This window comes from Colletotrichum destructivum, chromosome 9 (genome assembly GCF_034447905.1).
Source record: "Colletotrichum destructivum chromosome 9, complete sequence".
In the NCBI taxonomy this organism is placed as follows: domain Eukaryota; kingdom Fungi; phylum Ascomycota; class Sordariomycetes; order Glomerellales; family Glomerellaceae; genus Colletotrichum; species Colletotrichum destructivum.
Window position 1 is genome coordinate 58,854 of NC_085904.1, and position 19,299 is coordinate 78,152.

Here is a 19,299-nt window from a genome sequence, read left to right on the forward strand (position 1 = left end):
GTCTATGGGTCGCTGTGTCTCAGTGCCCCGTGCGGCCATGCCACGAGGGCGGCAGTCATCGCACGGCCCAGCCCTGTACGTCACTTGTCACGTTCTTCGAGACCAATTCTGCCATTCAGATTCAAGATAACGTCTCCACAGCAGTTTGCCCCCTCCCAGCCCCAGCATGCCCGCTTCTGGCCTTACAGCTTTTTACTGGCCTTACTGGCACACTGCTCACTAGCACACTGGCAACTGCGCTGTGCCGCTAGGTATCCCCCGTCCGGCCACCAATCCAAATCGTTCCTAGAGATCGACAACTCGGCACGCCGCACGCCTCCGGCAGCACCACTTCCCCCACGCGACCTGAAGAACTGCAGACTGCAAGCCTGATTGCTTGAACCACTCGGCACGTCAATTCGCATCCTCGCCCTCGCCCTCCCCCTCGTCCTACACAAAATTGCTTCTTCCATTCTGCCGACGACGACGTCCAACGAGCCGCCCGAGCCCATGCGAATGGCGCCGACATCTTTGCTTCAACAAAGACAGTCAAGGGCTTGGGAATGGCAGAGAGCCAACACAGCGACGATCGAGGGGCCGACGAGAATCATGGAGCTTCTGGAAACCAGGCCGCCGTGCCTTCTGAGCCGGTCGAGGCCTTCCCGCCCATGCCTACATTCATTCTCGAGGGCAGCACCACCTATGACCACGATGGTGGTCCGCTAAGTCAAGACACCAAGACCGACATAAAGGTCTCGCACATTCCCCTCCCTCCGCTGCCCAGCGCCTCCGCGAGCGCGCCCCCTACTTCCACTCTCCCTACCATACCCGGCGGCCACTCCGATGAGGACCAATCCTCCGATGTCTCTTCGACCCATAGCAAGCCTGAAAAGCAGGACTCGTCCAACTCGTCGTCCATATCCGAGCCTGCGACCGCCGCCGAGAAGCACGAGGCCGAGAGCAACGAGGGCGTGGCCCCCAAGACCAGGGTTAGGGCCGGGTCGAGCTCCGCATCCATGAGGAAGAACCAGAGTCATGATAACGTTAGGAGGCTGTCGGTCGCGGGAATGCAGCAGCTCACGGCTCCCGAGGCTCTCCCTGTCGCCATTGTTCCCGACCAAGCCTCTTCTGCCGAGCGGGATCAACGAGCGCGCTCGGCCATCGCAGACCAGCTGCAAGCCATCTGCCAGTCGATACTCAGTCAGCCGGCTGCTCTGCGACCCAACGGCTCCGTGACGGATGGTGCAAACAGCTCCCGGCAAGACGAGCCTCGGAGACCCGTCTCCGCCAGAACCCTCTCGACGCCTCCGACAACACGGCGCCAGTCGCAGTCGCAGGCCGCCTCGCCCCGCCGCAATTCCTTCTACACCGTTGCTCGGCCACCGCCGCTGAATCTCGACGCGACCAGCCATTTTAACGCCGTCAACCTGCAACCACCGACCCAGAACAAACCGCCCCAGATCCACGTGCCACCACCATCGACAAAGTCGCTCAGAAATGATCCTATCCCGCCCTCACCTCTCCCTCCCTCGATACCCCTCCCGCCCATGTCTATACCGACCCATCTCCAGTTGGAACTTGCCGCCCAACGTCCGAGCCCTTTGTACATCCACCACTCGCATACGAACGATATTCCATACGAGTCTTACGTGGTGAAATGGGAAAGGCTGAAGAATGTTTTGCTTCTCCCGTCGTTTCTCGAGAGGACTCTCTATTTTGGAGCCCTTGCTTGTCTCGATGCCTGGCTGTACAACTTCACCATTCTGCCCATGAGATTCTGCATTGCCCTTGGCGTCCTTTTCAAGTGGTGGGGTTACATGGCCTTGAAGGAGGCGCGGTGGATGATTGGCTTTGTCTGGTACGGAATGGGTAGAGTTTGGGCCAGAGCTCGTCGACCGAGAGCGAAGGCTGTCTCGTCGGCCCGGCAAGAAGACGCCCATCATCATGCCAGCCGCGACAGCAGTCGAAGTCGACCGGCCGAGCGGAGACCATCCATCCCCGCCCTGGATCTCCGATCGCCTGATGGTGCCCCGACGCTTCATTCGGATTCGGATTCCAAGGCAAACAGCCATAGGGCCACCGAACACGAGATCAAGGGTAACAGCAACGGACATATAACCCACAAGCTGAATGCGTCTGCTGGCCATCACCCCTCACATGGTCCAGGTCATAGGACGCACCGGCACCGTAGGACGAAATCGATACCATCGAATCTGTCTTCCTTCCACAAGGCGGACCTGTTACAGGGTGCTGTCATCATCTGTAGCTCCATGTTCTTGATGAAGCTTGACGCCAGTCGGATGTACCACTTTATCCGGGCTCAGGACGGCATCAAGCTCTATGTAATATACAACGTCCTTGAGGTAGGCCGACTCCCTGTCAGACTGTTGTGGTGACGTCCGCTAACTCACACTTCCTCAGGTTGGCGATCGTCTTTTGTCGGCTCTCGGGCAAGACATCTTCGAGTGCCTCTTCAGCTCCGAGACACTGTCTAGGAACAGCTCCGGCCGTTCCAAAGTGCTCCTGCCCTTAGGCATGTTTGTCCTCGCCCTCATCTACAATGTAACCCATTCGGTTGCGTTGTATTACCAGGTCATCACGCTCAACGTGGCTGTCAACTCGTACTCGAATGCCCTTTTGACTCTGATGATCTCAAACCAATTTGTTGAGATCAAGAGCACCGTCTTCAAGCGCTTTGAAAAGGATAACCTGTTCCAGCTGACGTGTGCGGACATTGTCGAGCGCTTCCAGCTGTGGATTATGTTGTTCATCATCGGTATGCGCAACATCGTGGAAGTCGGTGGCCTCTCCGTCCCCGGGGCCGGATCGGAGAACGGTGACCTGGGAGGCTCGGGTGCCATGCCGCTTCACAGTCCATCCATACTACCATTCAGCTTCACGATCCTCCCATCCTGGGTTTGGTCCGGCGAGGTCCTCTCCCCGTTTCTCATTGTCATTGGCAGCGAGATGTTGGTCGACACCATCAAGCACGCCTACGTGAACAAGTTCAACAACATTAAGCCGACATTCTACAGCCGCATTCTGGACATCTTGTGTAAGGACTACTACACCAACGTAAGTTTCTCCCTTCTGGAGCCCCTCCGAAACTTCCCAGAAGTATGTTCTTGGCAGCTGATAACCTCTGCAGGCCTTTGTGTCGCCTTCGCTGACCCGACGACTTGGCCTGGCTGTCATCCCGTTGTCGTGCTTGTTTATCCGAGCTTCGGTCCAAACTTACCACATGTTCTTGTCAACGCGAATTCCTACACCTATCCCGGAGTCCACTCAAACATCCTTGTCCGTCGAGTCCGCAACCCCGTCATCTCCGGTGATGGTCGCAGCTCTCGACCGTCTCGACACGCTGCTACGGGACGCCCTGGGACGGGCTGTTTACGGCTACCCATACGGAGAACCCAGTATGCAGAGCAGGGCCTGGTGGACGTGGACCAGCGACGATGTCATCGCGGCAGTGACGATGATTGTTGTGTTCTTCATCGCCTTCCTGGTCCTGCTCATCATCAAATTACTTCTTGGCATGGTCCTGCTGCGGTATGCACGAAACAGGTACGCTCAGATGAAGCGCAAGGAGCACCTAGTGGCGACAGGTCAAGAGGAGAGGCAGGTATACGATGCCAAGGGCAAGAGGGTCGGCGGCTACAGCCAGGTCGAGATCACCGAGGACCGGCGGAGGTGGATACACGCCGACGAGAAGGAAGGGCTCAAGGGCGGCAAAGGACGGTTTCCGAAGCCGGACAAACCACCAGAAGGGGAATACATGGGAGTTCAGCGGTACGAAATGGTAACCAAGAACATTTGGTGATGGCGTCCTAGGGTTTAGCATCACTTACGTAGCATTGCATAGCCAGGCATCTCAGGCGGGCCTACAACGCATTTTGTTTCCTCTATTTCCAAGTACCCTTACCTACCGACATGACTTACCTACCTGCCTACCTACCTTAGGTAGGTTAGGTAGTTCCCTAAAAATAGGTAGGTATTCTGGCTGCCGATGCGAGTGATGCATCTGGAAAGCAAGCAGGGAGGGAATGCCTGCGTATTGCACCTGTTGTCTGCGTCTTGCCCACCACTTGCGCCTCCCCGATCATGACCGTGGCGAACTCCACCATTCCATCGCCAACTTACATCTCATTCGACTCATTATTTTCTCTCGCCCGATTCATCCTCCATCTAACCTCACGCGCTTGGTATCCCAGTCGTTAGACAAGTCACCAATATTCCTTTCGGGTCCCCATCGCTTTGGTAGTCACATAGACATTCTTTTGCACTCCGACATCTATTCAACGTCAATCGCCGCGAGCATCCCCAAGCAGCATCCGAACACGACACAACAGGCTACGAATCATGTCGCTGCCGCCGCCGCTGACGGATCTAGAGCTTCTCGCGAGAGCCCGAGGCCTGTCCAACGGCGTCCCCCCCAACGAGCGCGAGTTGCGGTTGTTGTCCTCGGAGCTTTCTGTCTGCCGCAATATTCTGGATAAGCTGGTTGAAGAGAGCTCGTGCAGCATATGCTACCGACCGTTAAGGAGCATGCACGTGCTTGAATGTGGACACAGCTTTTGCACGGAGGTAAGCTGTCCAGGCCCTTGGTTCAGAGACTCTCGCAAGCGGCAAGGATGGAATGGACGGAGAGCCAAGGCGAGATTTGTATTTGGGACTGACTGGCTCTGAACGCTTTAGTGCATCCGCAACGAATTCAAGGAAAATGGAATGAGCCACGATATCCATGTTCATGCTTACTGCCCGGCCTGCCGCATCGAAATCACGCTTGAACTGAACGAGGACAAAAAGCTCTACGTTCCTGATCACATCATGGTATGCGTGTGCCGGCGAAGAGGCAATGATTAAGGAAGTTTGAAGCTGATATAGAGCGCGCTAGACAAATGACCAGTTACCCTACCTCCGACTCTGGGCGAAGCTCAGACGAGTGACGGACGAGGTGTCTTCTGCCCATGGCATTCCAATTCCCGAGACGGCGTACTCGTGGCGTCGTCAGGACGTCGAGACCCATTACAAAACACGTGCCGAGGAGGAAGCCGAGGACAACAAGGTGTGGGTGAGCACCGGCGAAGCGGGAGAGAACGGAGGTCAAGAGAACGTCGATGATCAAGAGAACATCAATGATCAAGAGGGCGAGAGTGATTCTGAGGGGGAAACGCAGAATCCAACTGTGCGGGCGTTGGAAGCATTCATCGCCTTAGCGACCGCCACCGTGCCACCACCACAGCATGGCTCGTACAATACATACATGGACCCGCCCTACTTCCCCGGTGCCTTAGGTCCTGGGCCCGATCAACCCGTCCTCCTCGGTGTTACGCATGTGCCAACTATCAATCATCATCCCCCGGAGACCCACGAGGAGGCGCCTGGCGAGGGCAGTACAGAGTGATAATAGGCTGGGCGGATCAGGTGCGTTTATGCAGTTTCAGAAAACATCGTCTTAGCAGAGCCAAGAGCAGGTTCAAGTAGCGGGACGGCAGCTGTCGAACTTGCAGAAGCGGTCGTGTTTATCCCGTTGGCCAAGACTGCCGAGTATCACTATTCCAGCGGTTCTCTTATACTACATTGTTCGTCAGCTAGCTAATGCAAATGGTTAACACTCGGCATGAAGCGCCGCTTCGTGGTGCTATGCTGCTATTGCTCTTGCGTCTAAGGTCATGCAAGCTTCGATGAACAGGGCGGAAACAGAAGCAGGCACGAATAGGCGGCGACTGGAATGTAAGTGCATGTCTGACTTGGCGGAATGACGGACGGGACGGACGGACGGACGGACGGCAGTTAGTTCTCGATCAACCACTTCTGGGGTTTCGGCAATTCTATGGAACATTCCAGTATAGAAGAAAAAGAAAGTGGCACACGCGCCGTCGTTTGTGACGACCTCCTTGACTACGTTCCGTGGATGCGCATACCAGTTGGTGCAGGTTTCACCCTCAGATAATGGGCAGCCGCTAGCATGCTCTCGCGTCCATGATCATCTGCCTCAATATTGATGAATTGGCCTTGTAAATTAGCGAGACTGCGTGGTGCGGTGGGTGCCTGAGCTGCTGGGTCATGAACCCCGGTGAAGAACCCCCTGGCTAGAACATGATGGACCTAGGGACCAGTGGGTTTTGGCTGGTAGCGACATCACCAGGGAGTTTAGAGTTTCCTAGGGGAATTCGGTTGACCCAAAGCCCCTCTCTCAGGGTGGACGAAGTTGTAGGCCATAGGGGTTGTAGGCGGATGTGGTCGACTGGCCCTTTGGCACCCTGCATGTAGGTCCCTGACTCTCCTGGGCGGTGACAATTCAACCACATTACTGTGAACAGCCTCCGGCTGTTCCTGGTGTTCTTTAGCTGGCCCCATGAAGAGTGCTCAAGGACTCTACGGCGCAGGTCTGAGAGTGTATCGTACATGCTTAGAGAAAAAGCGTCGTGGCAGCGCTTCGGCGCAAAGCGTCGGGGCCGCTTCAGGGGCAGCGGTTCAAAGCTGCCGCCAGCCTACGCCAGTGGAAGGAAGCCTGTGAAACGAAGCATGAATAGTGATGAAAGCAAGCAAGTGAGGCTTACATGCTGCTCAGGGAGCCCCAGACAGGCGATTTCCGAGTCCAAGCCGGCACTACTGATGCCTGGGAAGAGTCACTCTGGCAAGCGCCCCCCCCCCCGTTCAAGTTGCGAATTCCAGCGACGGAACGTGCTGAACATGGCCTTCTTCCCAGCACTGATACATCTACCTACTGACATGCTTCTCTCTGTGGAAAGAAGGTGATGGCGGAAAAGGTGTCTTTCCCATACGGACTTGAACCTCTGGCGGAAAGGGGCACCCTCCGAGTCCCTGAAGATACTGTTCACTTCCCTCTACACTTGCCAATTGTAGCCCTAGTCATCACAAGGGAGAAACACGTTCCTTCAATTTCATCATGATGAAGCTGGACACTGAGGCAGCGGAAGTCACGATGCTTCATCATACCCTACTTGCCTTCCCTTGCCTCGCTGTCTTTCTGGCTTTGGCACGCCAGCAGTAAACATGACTGACACTCCGCCTGCCACCTCGTCAGTACAACCTTCGACGACACAACAACGTTTGTATTCTTCATTTTCCAGACAGGCCGCAGCCATTCTCAACCATCATAACCGGGCCTGTCCATCGGACGTCATCTTCACGAACTCGCTACACCATCTCCTCTCCTTTTCACATTTTGGCCCAATACTTTCCCCTCGCAGACTGCATTTGGCGCGCATCGCCCAAAGACGCGTGAATATTCGTCTCTCGCACCCCAAAGTCGTTGGGATAGCAAGGCCAGCCGGAGAATGGCAGCCGCGAATGAAGCCAGCAGCCCCCCCACCGCCACTGAACCGAGGACGCCAACATCAACTCCGCAGTCCCCTGGCACCGTGACTCCTGCCCACCAATGCAGGATCTGCCGTGCGTCCTTCTGTCAACCTCTGGGATGTGGGCATGTCTACTGCGTCGAGGTGCGTGCTGCTACCGCGTTCTCACCTATCGGCGAGCTGTTCGCGAAAAAACTGGGTAGTGGTGGTGCATACTGACTTTCCTTGCTTAGTGTCTCGGCCCTCGACACAACGCCGCGCCCGGCAAGGCGGGCTGCCCCGAGTGCGATCGCAATAATCCAACGCCTCCAAGGACCGTGACGCCTGTGAGACTCTGATCCCGCTGCTATTTCGTGCGCATCACTGGGTATCATGACCGTGGCTGATCATAGTGCTTGTCCTCTAGGAGCCCAAGGCCGAGCCCGAATTCGACTACCGCAGGGTGCGAACTGTCAGGCAGATACAACACACCCATGGGATGGTAAAGGTGTTGTTTCTTCTCAACCTACTCTCGTTGGCCTTTTTGATCGCAATCGGCATCGTCTTCGCCGTAATAGTCAGCCGCTTAGTTGATACCGGCTCTTCCTTGGCAGAACAACTTCAGATGGGGCCCGTGGGAAACAGCCCTCTGTCGCCGGCTAAGCACTGGTAATGGGGGCACTTGGGCGTCGTTGATTATAATTAACAGTAGCTTTAGCATACCCTCCGTTTAACACACTTTCGGCTCGGCACTCTGCGGGATTCACTATCAATACTTTGTCTTCCAACTGAGCGCCTCATTCAGAATGACTCTATGTACTTCATTGAAACCATGTTCAAGCCTGTTCCAGGTGTGCTTGTGACAACCGAATCCTTGCTGTCTTCATAATACACGTTATCATCTACACATTGGACGGATGCGCCTCAACCCGCTCCCGGAGCGGTAGTACAACGCCCAAATCCCAGAACCACACGTACGCCATCAGTCACTACAACATACAAGACCACCTACCGAAGGCCGGCGCCGTCTCCTCTAGAGACCCGTTCCCAAAACCGCCTGAGCCGCCAGACCCTCCCGATACCCTTGCTCTCCTCCCACTTCTTGATGCCCTCCTCCCGCTGGCGGACCTCACCCTTCCACACGCCCTCAACCCACTTCCTCAGGCCGTCCTTGACCTTCTCCTTCTCGATAGCCCGCCGCTTAGCAACGAGGGCGGGCGCAACTTGCACCATGCTCATGCCGGGCACGCACTCGGGTGGCAGGACGGCCCGCTCAACGAGGGCTTCAGCCGAAGGCCGAGTAGCAAGGCGGCGGGACAGTCGGATCGAGACCAGCGAGCGGGCCAGCCGGCGCGAGACGACCGACGTGTGAGTCAGAAAAATGGAGCGAGCGATGAGCTCCGCCAGAGAAGGGCGTGAAGGGGAGGACAGCAGCGGCGGCAGAATGGCGCGCGTGTGACGGAGCCGATAGTGATGGAGAATTGGCGAGAGGGACAGGTGGCGCAGGTGATGATTGGTCTGTGCCATCAGCAAAATTCAGCAACGACGGAGTCAACAGGCCAATGGGTCTCGAATGGGGCAACGAAGGTAGGTGGGATCGGGCGTGTGAGGCACTAGGGAGGCATTGTGTGTCAAGGCAAAACAAAGGATCGATCGATTGTGGAGTAGATAGTCACTGGGGATGTGGGAAACGCCTACCCTCGAAGTGGACAACAGGTCACTGACATCCAGATAGCCGAGGATGTGCAGCATGATCTCGTTTGGGAGTTCAGAGATGGCACCCGCGGATTGGTACGGCGGTCGAAAAAACGTCAGACAAGACGATGGAGAGGAGGCCTCGGGGGCCCATTGCTGCTCGGCACGAGCTCCATCGTGTGCTTGGAAACCTGGTCGGGCATCAGCGACCGCCACGTACGTGGAATCGAGCTGCGCGTGATGGGCATGGCTAGGGCCGTGATCGCCGGCGGATACAGAAACTGCGGGAGACGATGATCGTGATAGAGCAAGCTGGCGGGTCGGGAGGAAGAGGCGGCCCCAGGCCATCTCGTCGTGCATTTCGGCCATGACTGACTCAAATCGCCTGCAAACGACGAGGCGGCGAGAATCAGAGCGAGCGAAACTCCGCCCCGGGAAGCTCAAATACAGCGGCAATGCGGCGATGTGGAGTTGGGCAAAACGTCGTCGTGGTCGTCGTCGCCGTCGTCGTCCCAGCAAGTGTCGGTCGCTGTCCTCAACTGTGGAGGGTTCTTCGGAGCCCGATCCGGTGACTGGCTGGCGCCAAGCACAGGGTTGCGTAACCAGGGAACGGGGGTAGACAGCGCGCAAAAGAGCGGCTCAGGCGCAGCCGACTACAAGAAATGTCGCGTGAGGACGAACAAGTTGCGCAGAGGACGTGACGAGGGGACGATCAGAGTGCCGCGCGGGTCCCTGTGAAACAGGGCGCCTCGCGTGAAGACGTGTTTGCGCGCGCGTGCCGAGAAGGTGACCGACTGGCCTTTCGAGACCCGACCGGCGACCGGCAGGAGAAACGCCTCGAGACGGCGGCACGGGCGGATAAGCGGCGTCGGTCAAAGCGAAAATCGATTGCGGGACCGAACCAAGAGCGGCATGGGAAATGGTAAGAGGCAGTGGTCTGGTGGGATGATGACGGGATGACGCCGCCAGGCAGTGCCTTATGCGAGGCCGACCATTGAAGGGAGAATCATGAGGCGATGCTCGAATGTCGAGGCGCAAAGAGAGACTAGAAGGACCAAGGTAATGCCGGGCACCGAGGATCCAAGGCCAGTAATGCGAGCAAGAGTGACGGAGAGGCGCGCGTGTGATAGTGGTAACGATGTCGAGGCCGTCAGACGCAGCAGAAAGGGATGGCTTGAACGGTGAATGTTGCTTGTTTCCCCAAGCTCGCATATGCCTTTCATCCGGGGGCTAAGAAAGAGGCGTGACGATGTGGGGGGGTTGGGTGCCTGCCTGGACTTGGTGAGGAGATGCATTTCAACAGCTTGCGCCTCCGTCGTTCCAGCCTGCGGGGCCCACAAAGGTCAAGTGTTGTTCCAGCCTGCGTCACACGGCCATGGAAGGATCAGGGACAGGGGTAGAAGCGGTGTCACAGTGCGCAAAAGGAGGCCGCTTGTCACAGTGGACACTGTAGATTTAATAGAGTGGGGCTATCAGTACGTACCTACTGCATCTTCAAACGCCGTCTTTGGGGGAAAGAAGCGGTTCTCGTACGGGAGGCATGTGTATGTGCACTTGTTGCGATTCATATATCATCGCTTTCTGATGTAGAAATACTAGGCAAGGCCTTGTTGATGGGGGAGTTGATTTCGTAGGGTCGACACAGCGGAAAACGCCTCTTGAGTTGAAATTGGAAAACGGCGCCGACAACGACGGAAAACCCTACCGCCGCCACCTCGTGTTTGTCAATCGATAGTCTGGATGATGGAAACCTTGATGCAACTCCAGATGCTGAACATAATATCATGCCCGGCATACATCATTGGCTCGTTTGTCTTTAAGAACTCGGCGCAGAATATGTGTGGCCTAAGGCAGAAGACACATGTGCCGCAGACGGAAGTACCTAGGTAGTGTAAGGCAGGTAAATCTTGAAATCCACCTACCTTAGGTATGTAGGTATTGGAATACTTGTTCGGTGTGCCTTCTCTCTTTGGTTTCTCTTTCTCAGCAGGTAAGGTAGTGGTGCCTGCTGCTGCACCTTGGCTTGGCTACCTTCCTTGTCTCGATTGTTGAGGGCGTGGCTCTAGCAGCAGATCTCGCCGAGGCGGGGCGGTGATGGGGGATCCTCCGTGGGACCCGCTTTTCAGGTAGCTCCCATCGGTCCGGCCCTGAGCTCAACTGCGACTTCCAACGTCCTAATAATATCCCTTTCACATCTTCAAGCCACAAACGGCCACCATCGCCATGCCTTCCTTATCTTGCCTTACTCCTATTTTGATTGTCTACCTGTCGTCAAGCGCAGATGCGATGGTTCGCGTCACGATACGAAATATGCCTCTCTCATATGGTCCGTCGGCCAACATCTGGACAAGCCCTCGCCCTTAACGCGGATGTGGCCCATCAAGAGACCGTCCATTGCTTGGCCACTTCTGTGGCCTGGTCGACCACGAAGCATCCAACAAACCGTAGCCTTCCCTCTTTCTGCCTAACAAAGCACTCCTTAGACTGAGAAATTGGGCTTCTCAATCGACTGACGTTTATTACAAGCCGCTGTCTGAAGAACCTCGACCCTGGCTGCTTCAACATGCTCTCCGTTTAGCTGTCACAATGCTGGCAGCTCACGTCGCGCTCCTATCATCATGCAGCAGCCAGAATCTCTCGTCCCAGCTACTTCCATGAAACTTCCATGACACTTCCATTACCTCTGGTCATGTTTCCGCGTCCCACCGGCTGCTATGCGCGCGCGTCGACAATGGGCAGCGCAGGATACGGTCCACCCGTTCTAGCCATTGATGCGTCCCAATGGATACCAAAACACGTCACAGCGAGTGTGCGAAGGCTCTCGGCTTGCTAACGTGTCATTGAACCAAGCGGATCGCAGATCCCTGCGAAGACGAGACTGCACCCGCTATCCGATTCACATCCATCTTCCGTTGAATCAGCCAGAACTATTGGTGCGTCGAACGGCATTAAACGCAAGGTCGCACGACATGGCGAGCCATGCAAACATTGATGTTGGGCATAGAACATAAACCATACCACTCTCTTTGGCAGGATACGAACACCAGATTCTGCCACCGGCCGTCTGGCCCGTCGGCCTCGCCGCCGTTCCTGTACCCAGTTACCCGCCTTCCTCTTAGTACCGCACCGCATGTTGTCAAATCTATCTCGACTTCTGTCGTGGTGGCGCGACCCGTTCCTTCAGCCCAACACCTCCAAATTTGTTCCTAGCCAATCACGGTCTCACCTGGGACCCTTTGCGGCTGCAACAGAAACACGTCCGTTCTGGCCTGCCTACGCCCATCCTCACCCCTGTCGTGATTTCGACCCAGCTCCGAACTGACATCGCCCTCTCCCGTTCTGGCTTCCATCCCCAATGCCTTATCCGCCGGGTTTCAAGGTTGATGTCACAGTTGCTAGAGTCGGTACCATAGCTGAAGGTGACAACTATCTGCAGGTTTCCACACCGGTATGATCTCCGGACAAGGGACATGACGCAGCTCAGTCTAGCCGCTCCACCCAAAGTGTGTTCTGGTTTTCTACATGTCTAGACCCTACCGTCTCGTGGCTTCCATGAGTGGCGTGCTGACGTGCGTTCCCGCTGTCCGTCATTGGTGTTTTATTCAGCTCTTTTTTACTTTTGGGTCCAACCATATCCCAGAGAAAGACGAGTCGCTTCTTCAACACATGATTCGCAATATTCCAAGAACCTGGGTGGCCTGCGAACGCTTTCTGGAAGTCCAGGGTGTCTATTGGTCTTAATTTTCGCAGACTCCGTTTACCGAGTGGCAACATCAGAGTTGCTGATGATAGGCAAACGCCCGGAAGGGCTGCACAGAGTGCTTCCAGTGCCACCTCGCTCCGTGTCCAAGATTCATTTCGTCTTTCACTCTACTCTAATCGAGGCCGTGCTCAGCATATTTCCCACGGCCGACGGGCCGTTCCGCTTGCCCATCAGTTCCAAGTCGAGTGTCACGGACAAGCCCCTGGCCAGATGGAAGGCGACCTCACCGACGGCGGATCACTCGGCCGCACAACGATACCAGGCCGCGACAATGGCCTCATTCGCACCCACCACGGTCCTCAAGGAGACCCTCAGGTACCCCGCTGGCCACAGTGTCCCCGAAGTCGCCTAGGTTGCACTGCTGGCCATTTCAGTCATTCTATTTAGGCAGTCAACAATGACCGTGTCGAAGGGAAGGGGGCACCTGCACATGTTGGATTTGGGACCATTGATGTCCACAAACGCAAGCCTTTCCAGAAACGGTCCCCCGAGTTGACAGCGCATCGATGGCCCACACAGGGTATTCCCTATTTGTAATCCCTGAACGGCAACCAAAGGGTGGCGCTGGCACTGAGGGAGGTATTCCCAAGACCGCTTGGCCCCCCCGTTATTCATGTCACTCCATGTGCTAAGCTCGTGTTGAAGCAGCCTCTTCCAAATTCTCTGGTTCGATGTAGGCCTGCTAGGTCAACCTGAGCCTAATATGTGTTGAGCCTGACTGCCACAACTTCCACGCTTTGTCCTTCTCCTGACCGGACCAAACTCTTGCGTGCCATTGCACGACCACTGGAGTTATATCTCGTTGGCTTTCAGTGTCTGCAGAACCATTACTTGGACACACTGCATGCGATGTCAACAGGAGAAGTGACGGTCCAATATTGAAATGAAAAATGCAACTGTTGTTAAGTGAGCTGTGGACATAGATGAGAGAGCGTGTGTGAAAGAAAGAGAGAAAGAGCGCAATCTGGTCAGTGGCGTATCACCGGGGAGCATCTTCCGGTGGTTTTGACAAGCCACATGTCACCCACTCAGAGGCTCGTAGTAAAGGGCGGGTGTGAAGCGCACTCCTGCATCCTTGATCGGCGAACCAGGCACGCTGTCAGTCAACCCAGAGCCGAAGGGAGTGAGTGTACGAAGACCTTCGTCAGGAGATACTTTTAACAGGACTCTTGCCTAGGCGCATGCACCTCCGCCGGGGATCAAACGTGGACCATACGCAATGCAAGGTGGACCACCGGCCATGGCCAGCGGTCGGCCGCCACGTTGTCCTGCCGAAGGCTCGAACCAACGACCGAAGACTTCGTTATGACCGTTTTCGGCTCTTTCATCTTTCTTGCCTGCCGTGGGTTACGGCACTCCAGCGATGGAGCCAATGGGTCAACCACATCGGGGTAAGCGGAAGGATACATGTGAGGGGCTGGAGCTGCGGAAATTCTTAGGTACCTATACAGTTCAGAGAGATTTGCAATAGGCCGCATGTCCCATCGTGCCCCCAGCCCATGGAGGCGACGTGGACACCATCGCTGTGAGGCAAAGACAAGAAGAATAGCCGTTCCCTCCAGGGAATCAGCCCATGCATGACAAGGGTGGCCGGGGTGGCCGATAATTCGTCAATGGAAGTCGATCGACTCAGGAAGCGGGTTTCCGCCTTTGGCAGGTCTGGTTCAATGTGACAAGGCTCTTTCTTTTTTGATGTATTGAGATCGATGTCGCCTGCATGTTGAGCTGGCCTCGTCCTGGCCTCACTCTACATCTTCGTGTCCAAGTAACTACAAAGACTCCGAGGTCTCAACACGGCTATTCTTCCTTGAAGATTGTGCCTCGCCTAACCTTGTGGAGGTCCATCCCCCAGCCCGAAATATCGATTTCGTTTCGTCTCCAGTAGGCCGAAGATGGCTGAAGAAGAACGGTGGAAAGATGGCGGCGAATTCAGACGGGCATATCAACCTTGCAGCCATACCACTTGAATGACGTTCCATTCTATGCAGCCGGTCATGGCTTGAGATGGTCTCATGAAGCGGCCCTCTCAGTCAAATCTGATGGCTTGCTGTTCTAGCTGTCTTGGACGTAGCTTCGTCGTGGTGTCTCAGTCGTATGGCAAGTAGTGTGGGGGAACAATGCCGCACTGACCCAGCCTGGACTCTTCAATGGTTCATGCCGACTCCAACGTTCTATGCCCACCATTGCCAAGACCGAGTTTCTCCTGGGTAAGAATATCCCTGAAACTCGGCCCCCCACCCCGGTCTGACAGTTGTCTCGTGCAAGATGAGCTTGGGTGATGGTCAGGAGTCCAAATAAGGTAAAGAGAAACAAAAACCAAGGAGGCCGGGACAAGAAAGGGGGCCCAGGGGGTGGGTGTACTGTGTGTGGAAGGGAGGTTCCACAGCGGCCGCACGCAACGCGGGCAAGAAACAACAGCCTTGCCTTTTGAGTGGGAGGCTAAAGCCGTTACCCCCAACGCTCCCTGCAGGTTCTAGCCCGCAACGGGACCGTCGAGGAGGAGAGAGAGGAAGCACCAGGGTTACGTTCAGGGTTGTTCCTGGGAGACGACGACTGCAAGTCTTCTGCAATAACCCACATTTGCACATCACATCCTAGATGAGATGTCCGTTGGGAAGCGATGTCGTTCGCCTTGCGTATCTTTGATATAGTGGCCAGACTTGTGCCTCGAGGTTGCAGGGGGAGGGATTGTAAGAATCTGGGAAAAGCAAAAATGTTACGTAGGACGTGTGAAAATGCGACTGCAAAATACATGAACTGCATCTTGCGAGGCCCAGGGATTGGCCGGCTACCGGCTCAAACTTTGAGGGGAAAGATGCCCGATGAGCAGAAATTCAAGGGGAAAAGAGAACATGTCACCTACCAAGATGAATCGTTTCCTGATTTTGACTGGTACAGCCAGAACGGCTTCTGCCAACCACATCCATCCACACCAACCTTCCATATTTGTACTCTTTTCTTTGCTCTTCCCTCTCCCAAGTAAGACTAGACCAAAAATGCCTCGCATGTTGCCCATGTTCCCCCCTGCGCATCGAACCTTTTCCATACCATGATGCTCGAGAGTGGAGAATTCAAACGACGAACATGGCCCCCAGGAAGGGTTGTCTCGAGGTTACGACGAACGTGGCAAGCAGACGTCCTCCGATGACCGCTAGCCTCAGCCTCGAGATGCGGGATGGTGGACGGCAGGCCTGATATGCGGTCCGGACCTGTCTTGTCCACGGAGGACCTCAGACGACGAGCTCGGCGATGAAGCTCGACTGACCAAATAGAACGAGTTTGACAAGATTGGTCGCGAAATTTGCCACAATCTCCTCGATTCAAGTGCACCATTTCCATTTTTTCTCCGAGTCGTTCATGCCTTCTGCGACGACATGGGCCGTCTTGTTTGACGAGCGAGGGGGGCGTGTAAGTGGAGTTGGCCAACTGAATATGGCTACGTCTCGAATCAGGAACGGGTCCAATACACAATCAGTTGTGAGCCGTATAATGTATGAAAATTGCGCATGTATGTGTTTGTTTAGTGAAAGGTGCAGTGCGGTGCGATGCGGTGCATTGTAGTCAAAGTGTGCACGAAGGTATCGTGACAACATATCGCGCGGGTCTAGGCCAACGACTTCGATATTTTTGGCAAAGTTGCGTTAGCCATGATGTCCCCTAGCACGCTAGAGCAGGAGGCACTCAAATCGATGATAACCTGCATAGCAGAACAACAACGGGCCAAGACCAGGAGTTGGTGCTGAGATCACAAACAACTGCAGCGAGATCGAAAGCATAACCAGAAACAACAAAAACTAGGCGAAAACCAGACCAAAAACGAAACGGCTCATCTTACCCTTGAGAGAGCCGGGCCGGTGATTCAAACATAGAAAACAGCGCACCCCCCATTACCCACACCCCAAGCCGGGTCAGCAAAAAGAGACCACCACCACTGCTGCCCAACCGCTTTTGCCCAGGGAAGGTTTTGGCAAAAAAAAAAAAAAATCTCCCTAAGAAAGACTTCTCGATCGCGGTTGCGAACGACAACTTCTTGTTCTTCTTGCCGGAACGGGCTGCCAGACCACACACCACTGCCACTTTCTGCTTCTCGGCGGCCGTTTCTCTGCGAACAACAAGGTACCTACAGCAGGTCTCTTTATTTTGTACTTGTCCGTTTCTCGTTTTGTGCTATTGTTACTTCTTGTTTTCCTCACACGCCCCTCCTTCTTTCTTGTCGTTCATCCGACGCGCACACACGTACACACACATCGTCACCCCCATGACAACAAGCTACAGCAAACCCCCTCCAAGCCGAAAAAGAAAGAGCTACCCCTGGAAAGGAGGGGCCGTTGACAACAAGTGACAAGAGACGCTACTGTGTACAGCATGGTATTGCATATCGTAGAGGGGTAAGAAGAGGGAGGGAGGGAGGGAGGGAGGGGAAGGGGGCTCAACATGGAAGAATTGAACGAAAGAAAAGTCCAGAGACACGTTTGGAAAAACATAGATAAAAGATGGCTAACAAACCTCTGTCCTGGGCTTCAGGTCCAGCACGACCATTTAAAAAAAAAAAGGAAAACCTAGCATCAGTGACTTCATATCACACCCGAGACCCCCGAACGAACCACTTCTACTCCTCTCGCTTCTTTGCTGCTTTCCATACTCCTCTCCATCTCAACCTTGCCTCCTCCATTTCGTTCTCCACCATATCTCTGCGCTTCGACTAGCTAGTTACCTCTCCCCTAGCCAAGCCAGACGGACCGGCCCGCGAGGGGAAAAGAAAAGAAAAACCAAAAGGTCCTGCCGAAAAGAAGAAACGACGTAGCAACGACGAAGGAGAGAGCCAAGAAGGAAGAAGCAACGACGAAAAAGAGGGAAGAAAAGGGGGGCCCCCAAAAGAAAACGAGAGAAGAAGACGAAGGAAAGAAGAAAACCAACCCGGAACCACACAAACCATGTGTTATTTCTATCAGACACGCTGGGCCTGCGGATATTGGAGATGGGGTCAATTCAAGCAGCAGTGCAACAAGGAGTACCGGACGGGCGAGACGTGCGGGCTGAAGCTCGTGTTCGAGACCATCCTGGATCCGGACCGGTGCAAGCTGTGCTACGACATGGACAAGAAGCACCGCCGGCTCGACAAGATGAACAGGGACATTGAGCGCTGGCGTCGCGAAGGGAACCGTAGGGCGACCATTGAGCGGACGACTGTTGAGGCGCGCGAGGTCGAGCGCCAGATCCACGAGATGACCACCTCGCATTGGAACAGGGTCACGTTGGCAAATTGACCGCCATGGCCAGTCTTTCCTGGTCTGATGGTTGGAGGTATGCTGAAGATCAGGAAGGGAAGAGGGAAGTCGAGGTTCCTAGAAGGGTATGTTGAAGCTTCTTCTTGCTCTCCTTTCGTTTGGTTCTCATTCCATCCCCCCCCCAAGAGCTTCCCACATATTCGCTTTCCCCTCTTCAGTTGTAACTTTGGCTCTTTTTTTCTTCTTTTCTCATGCGTGTGTGTGTGGTTAGGTGGGAGCTGCTCAGGGGTAAACCAAGTCGTAGGCGGTATTTGGCAGGACCGTTTGCTAACATTGGAATTGTCAGTGGTCCTCAATTCTCTCCCAATTGAGAAATACAATTGACGATGGAGAGAACAAGGAACAAGGCGCAGGATCAACATGGAAATCGGGAAGATGAAGACGACGACAAGGGGAAGAGGGAGGCGGGGAAGAGGACAGTTTTGCGGCGGGACAGATGGGTTCTGCCACAGTTGAACCACGTAACGGCCGTTCATTCGCTGCTCTTTGCAATCTTTTTTCTTCTTTTCCTTAGGTCTTCTCTCGTGGCTAAGGCTGGGGGGGACGATCCTTTGGACTCTTTCAGAGACGGGGGTAGAGGGGGAAAAAAACTTTACGGAGAGGCGAATTACTGTACACTCGATTCAACCGGAGGACATTTCTGTATGGCTAATTTGTGCGCTTGTGCGGGCATTATGTGTGTGTGCGCGCGCGTACCAAAGTACGCGTGCCCGCAAAGAGAAGACGGCTCAGAGTATTTTTTTGCTGCAGAGGGAGGAGGCCCGCCGCTTAGACGGCGACAGGGACATAATATATGGCCCCTCATTATCGCATCTCTCTCCTCTTGACCTCCCCTGTCCTCACGGCCGCTTCTCTCTCCTGTTTCTCATATGCCTCTTTTGCTGTGTCACTATGTCTATGAGCCTCGCAAGCTCGGACAAAAGGGCATGGGCCCGAAGCATTCGGGCTTGAAAAGCGAATGGTCCCGAAGGAAGACGGGGCAGGTTTGGCTCTCTTTCTTGGGGCTCGCAAGCATGGATTGAAGAGGATGATGGTCTTCCGATTTCTCCCACTTTTTTTTTCTGCACAGCTGCGTATCCAGCAGGTTTTGGCGTGCTTATCAGGCAAGAAAGTTGCAGAAAGCGGACTCTTCCGGCGAATAAGGACATGTGAAAGCTCAAAATCGAGTGACAGCAGACGGCATTGCGTCGATCTGGCCAAGGTAAACAGGCAGACAAAAGTACGGCTACGGCACGTAGCGGCGCTTTGGTGCGTCGTCTAGGCCGTCCCG

The 19,299-nt window shown here is 54.9% G+C and overlaps 8 protein-coding genes across 8 annotated transcripts; 6 read left to right on the forward strand and 2 right to left on the reverse strand.

The window, feature by feature from the left end:
* Positions 1-278: 278 nt before the first annotated feature.
* Positions 279-3,878, forward strand: CDEST_13106 (Putative Tapt1 family protein). Its single transcript, XM_062929262.1, has 3 exons — positions 279-2,342; positions 2,401-3,054; positions 3,128-3,878. Exons 1-3 carry the CDS (start codon positions 543-545, stop codon positions 3,797-3,799), a joined length of 3,126 nt encoding a protein of 1,041 aa, XP_062785313.1. The 5' UTR covers positions 279-542; the 3' UTR covers positions 3,800-3,878.
* A 279-nt stretch (positions 3,879-4,157) lies between these two features.
* CDEST_13107 (Putative RING finger protein) lies at positions 4,158-5,565 on the forward strand. The gene is made up of 3 exons (XM_062929263.1): positions 4,158-4,563; positions 4,675-4,809; positions 4,874-5,565. The coding sequence occupies exons 1-3, from the start codon at positions 4,339-4,341 to the stop codon at positions 5,381-5,383; spliced, it is 870 nt and encodes a 289-aa protein (XP_062785314.1). The 5' UTR covers positions 4,158-4,338; the 3' UTR covers positions 5,384-5,565.
* Positions 5,566-6,777: 1,212 nt separating this feature from the next.
* Positions 6,778-8,064, forward strand: CDEST_13108 (Putative Zinc finger, RING-type). The gene is made up of 3 exons (XM_062929264.1): positions 6,778-7,448; positions 7,538-7,630; positions 7,711-8,064. The coding sequence occupies exons 1-3, from the start codon at positions 7,284-7,286 to the stop codon at positions 7,954-7,956; spliced, it is 504 nt and encodes a 167-aa protein (XP_062785315.1). The 5' UTR covers positions 6,778-7,283; the 3' UTR covers positions 7,957-8,064.
* A 10-nt stretch (positions 8,065-8,074) lies between these two features.
* Positions 8,075-9,407, reverse strand: CDEST_13109 (Putative F-box domain-containing protein). Its single transcript, XM_062929265.1, has 2 exons — positions 8,982-9,407; positions 8,075-8,801 (listed from the first exon to the last, which is right to left on the reverse strand). Exons 1-2 carry the CDS (start codon positions 9,345-9,347, stop codon positions 8,292-8,294), a joined length of 876 nt encoding a protein of 291 aa, XP_062785316.1. The 5' UTR covers positions 9,348-9,407; the 3' UTR covers positions 8,075-8,291.
* Position 9,408: 1 nt separating this feature from the next.
* On the reverse strand, positions 9,409-10,249 carry CDEST_13110 (uncharacterized protein). Its single transcript, XM_062929266.1, has one exon. It carries the CDS (start codon positions 10,188-10,190, stop codon positions 9,618-9,620), a length of 573 nt encoding a protein of 190 aa, XP_062785317.1. The 5' UTR covers positions 10,191-10,249; the 3' UTR covers positions 9,409-9,617.
* A 936-nt stretch (positions 10,250-11,185) lies between these two features.
* CDEST_13111 (uncharacterized protein) lies at positions 11,186-11,509 on the forward strand. The gene has a single exon (XM_062929267.1). It carries the CDS (start codon positions 11,260-11,262, stop codon positions 11,464-11,466), a length of 207 nt encoding a protein of 68 aa, XP_062785318.1. The 5' UTR covers positions 11,186-11,259; the 3' UTR covers positions 11,467-11,509.
* Positions 11,510-12,333: 824 nt separating this feature from the next.
* On the forward strand, positions 12,334-13,093 carry CDEST_13112 (uncharacterized protein; the record flags this gene model as incomplete). Its single annotated transcript, XM_062929268.1, has 2 exons — positions 12,334-12,426; positions 12,509-13,093. The coding sequence occupies 2 exons, from the start codon at positions 12,334-12,336 to the stop codon at positions 13,091-13,093; spliced, it is 678 nt and encodes a 225-aa protein (XP_062785319.1).
* A 3,636-nt stretch (positions 13,094-16,729) lies between these two features.
* CDEST_13113 (uncharacterized protein) lies at positions 16,730-18,912 on the forward strand. The gene is made up of 2 exons (XM_062929269.1): positions 16,730-18,094; positions 18,316-18,912. Exon 1 carries the CDS (start codon positions 17,676-17,678, stop codon positions 18,006-18,008), a length of 333 nt encoding a protein of 110 aa, XP_062785320.1. The 5' UTR covers positions 16,730-17,675; the 3' UTR covers positions 18,009-18,094; positions 18,316-18,912.
* Positions 18,913-19,299: the final 387 nt, after the last annotated feature.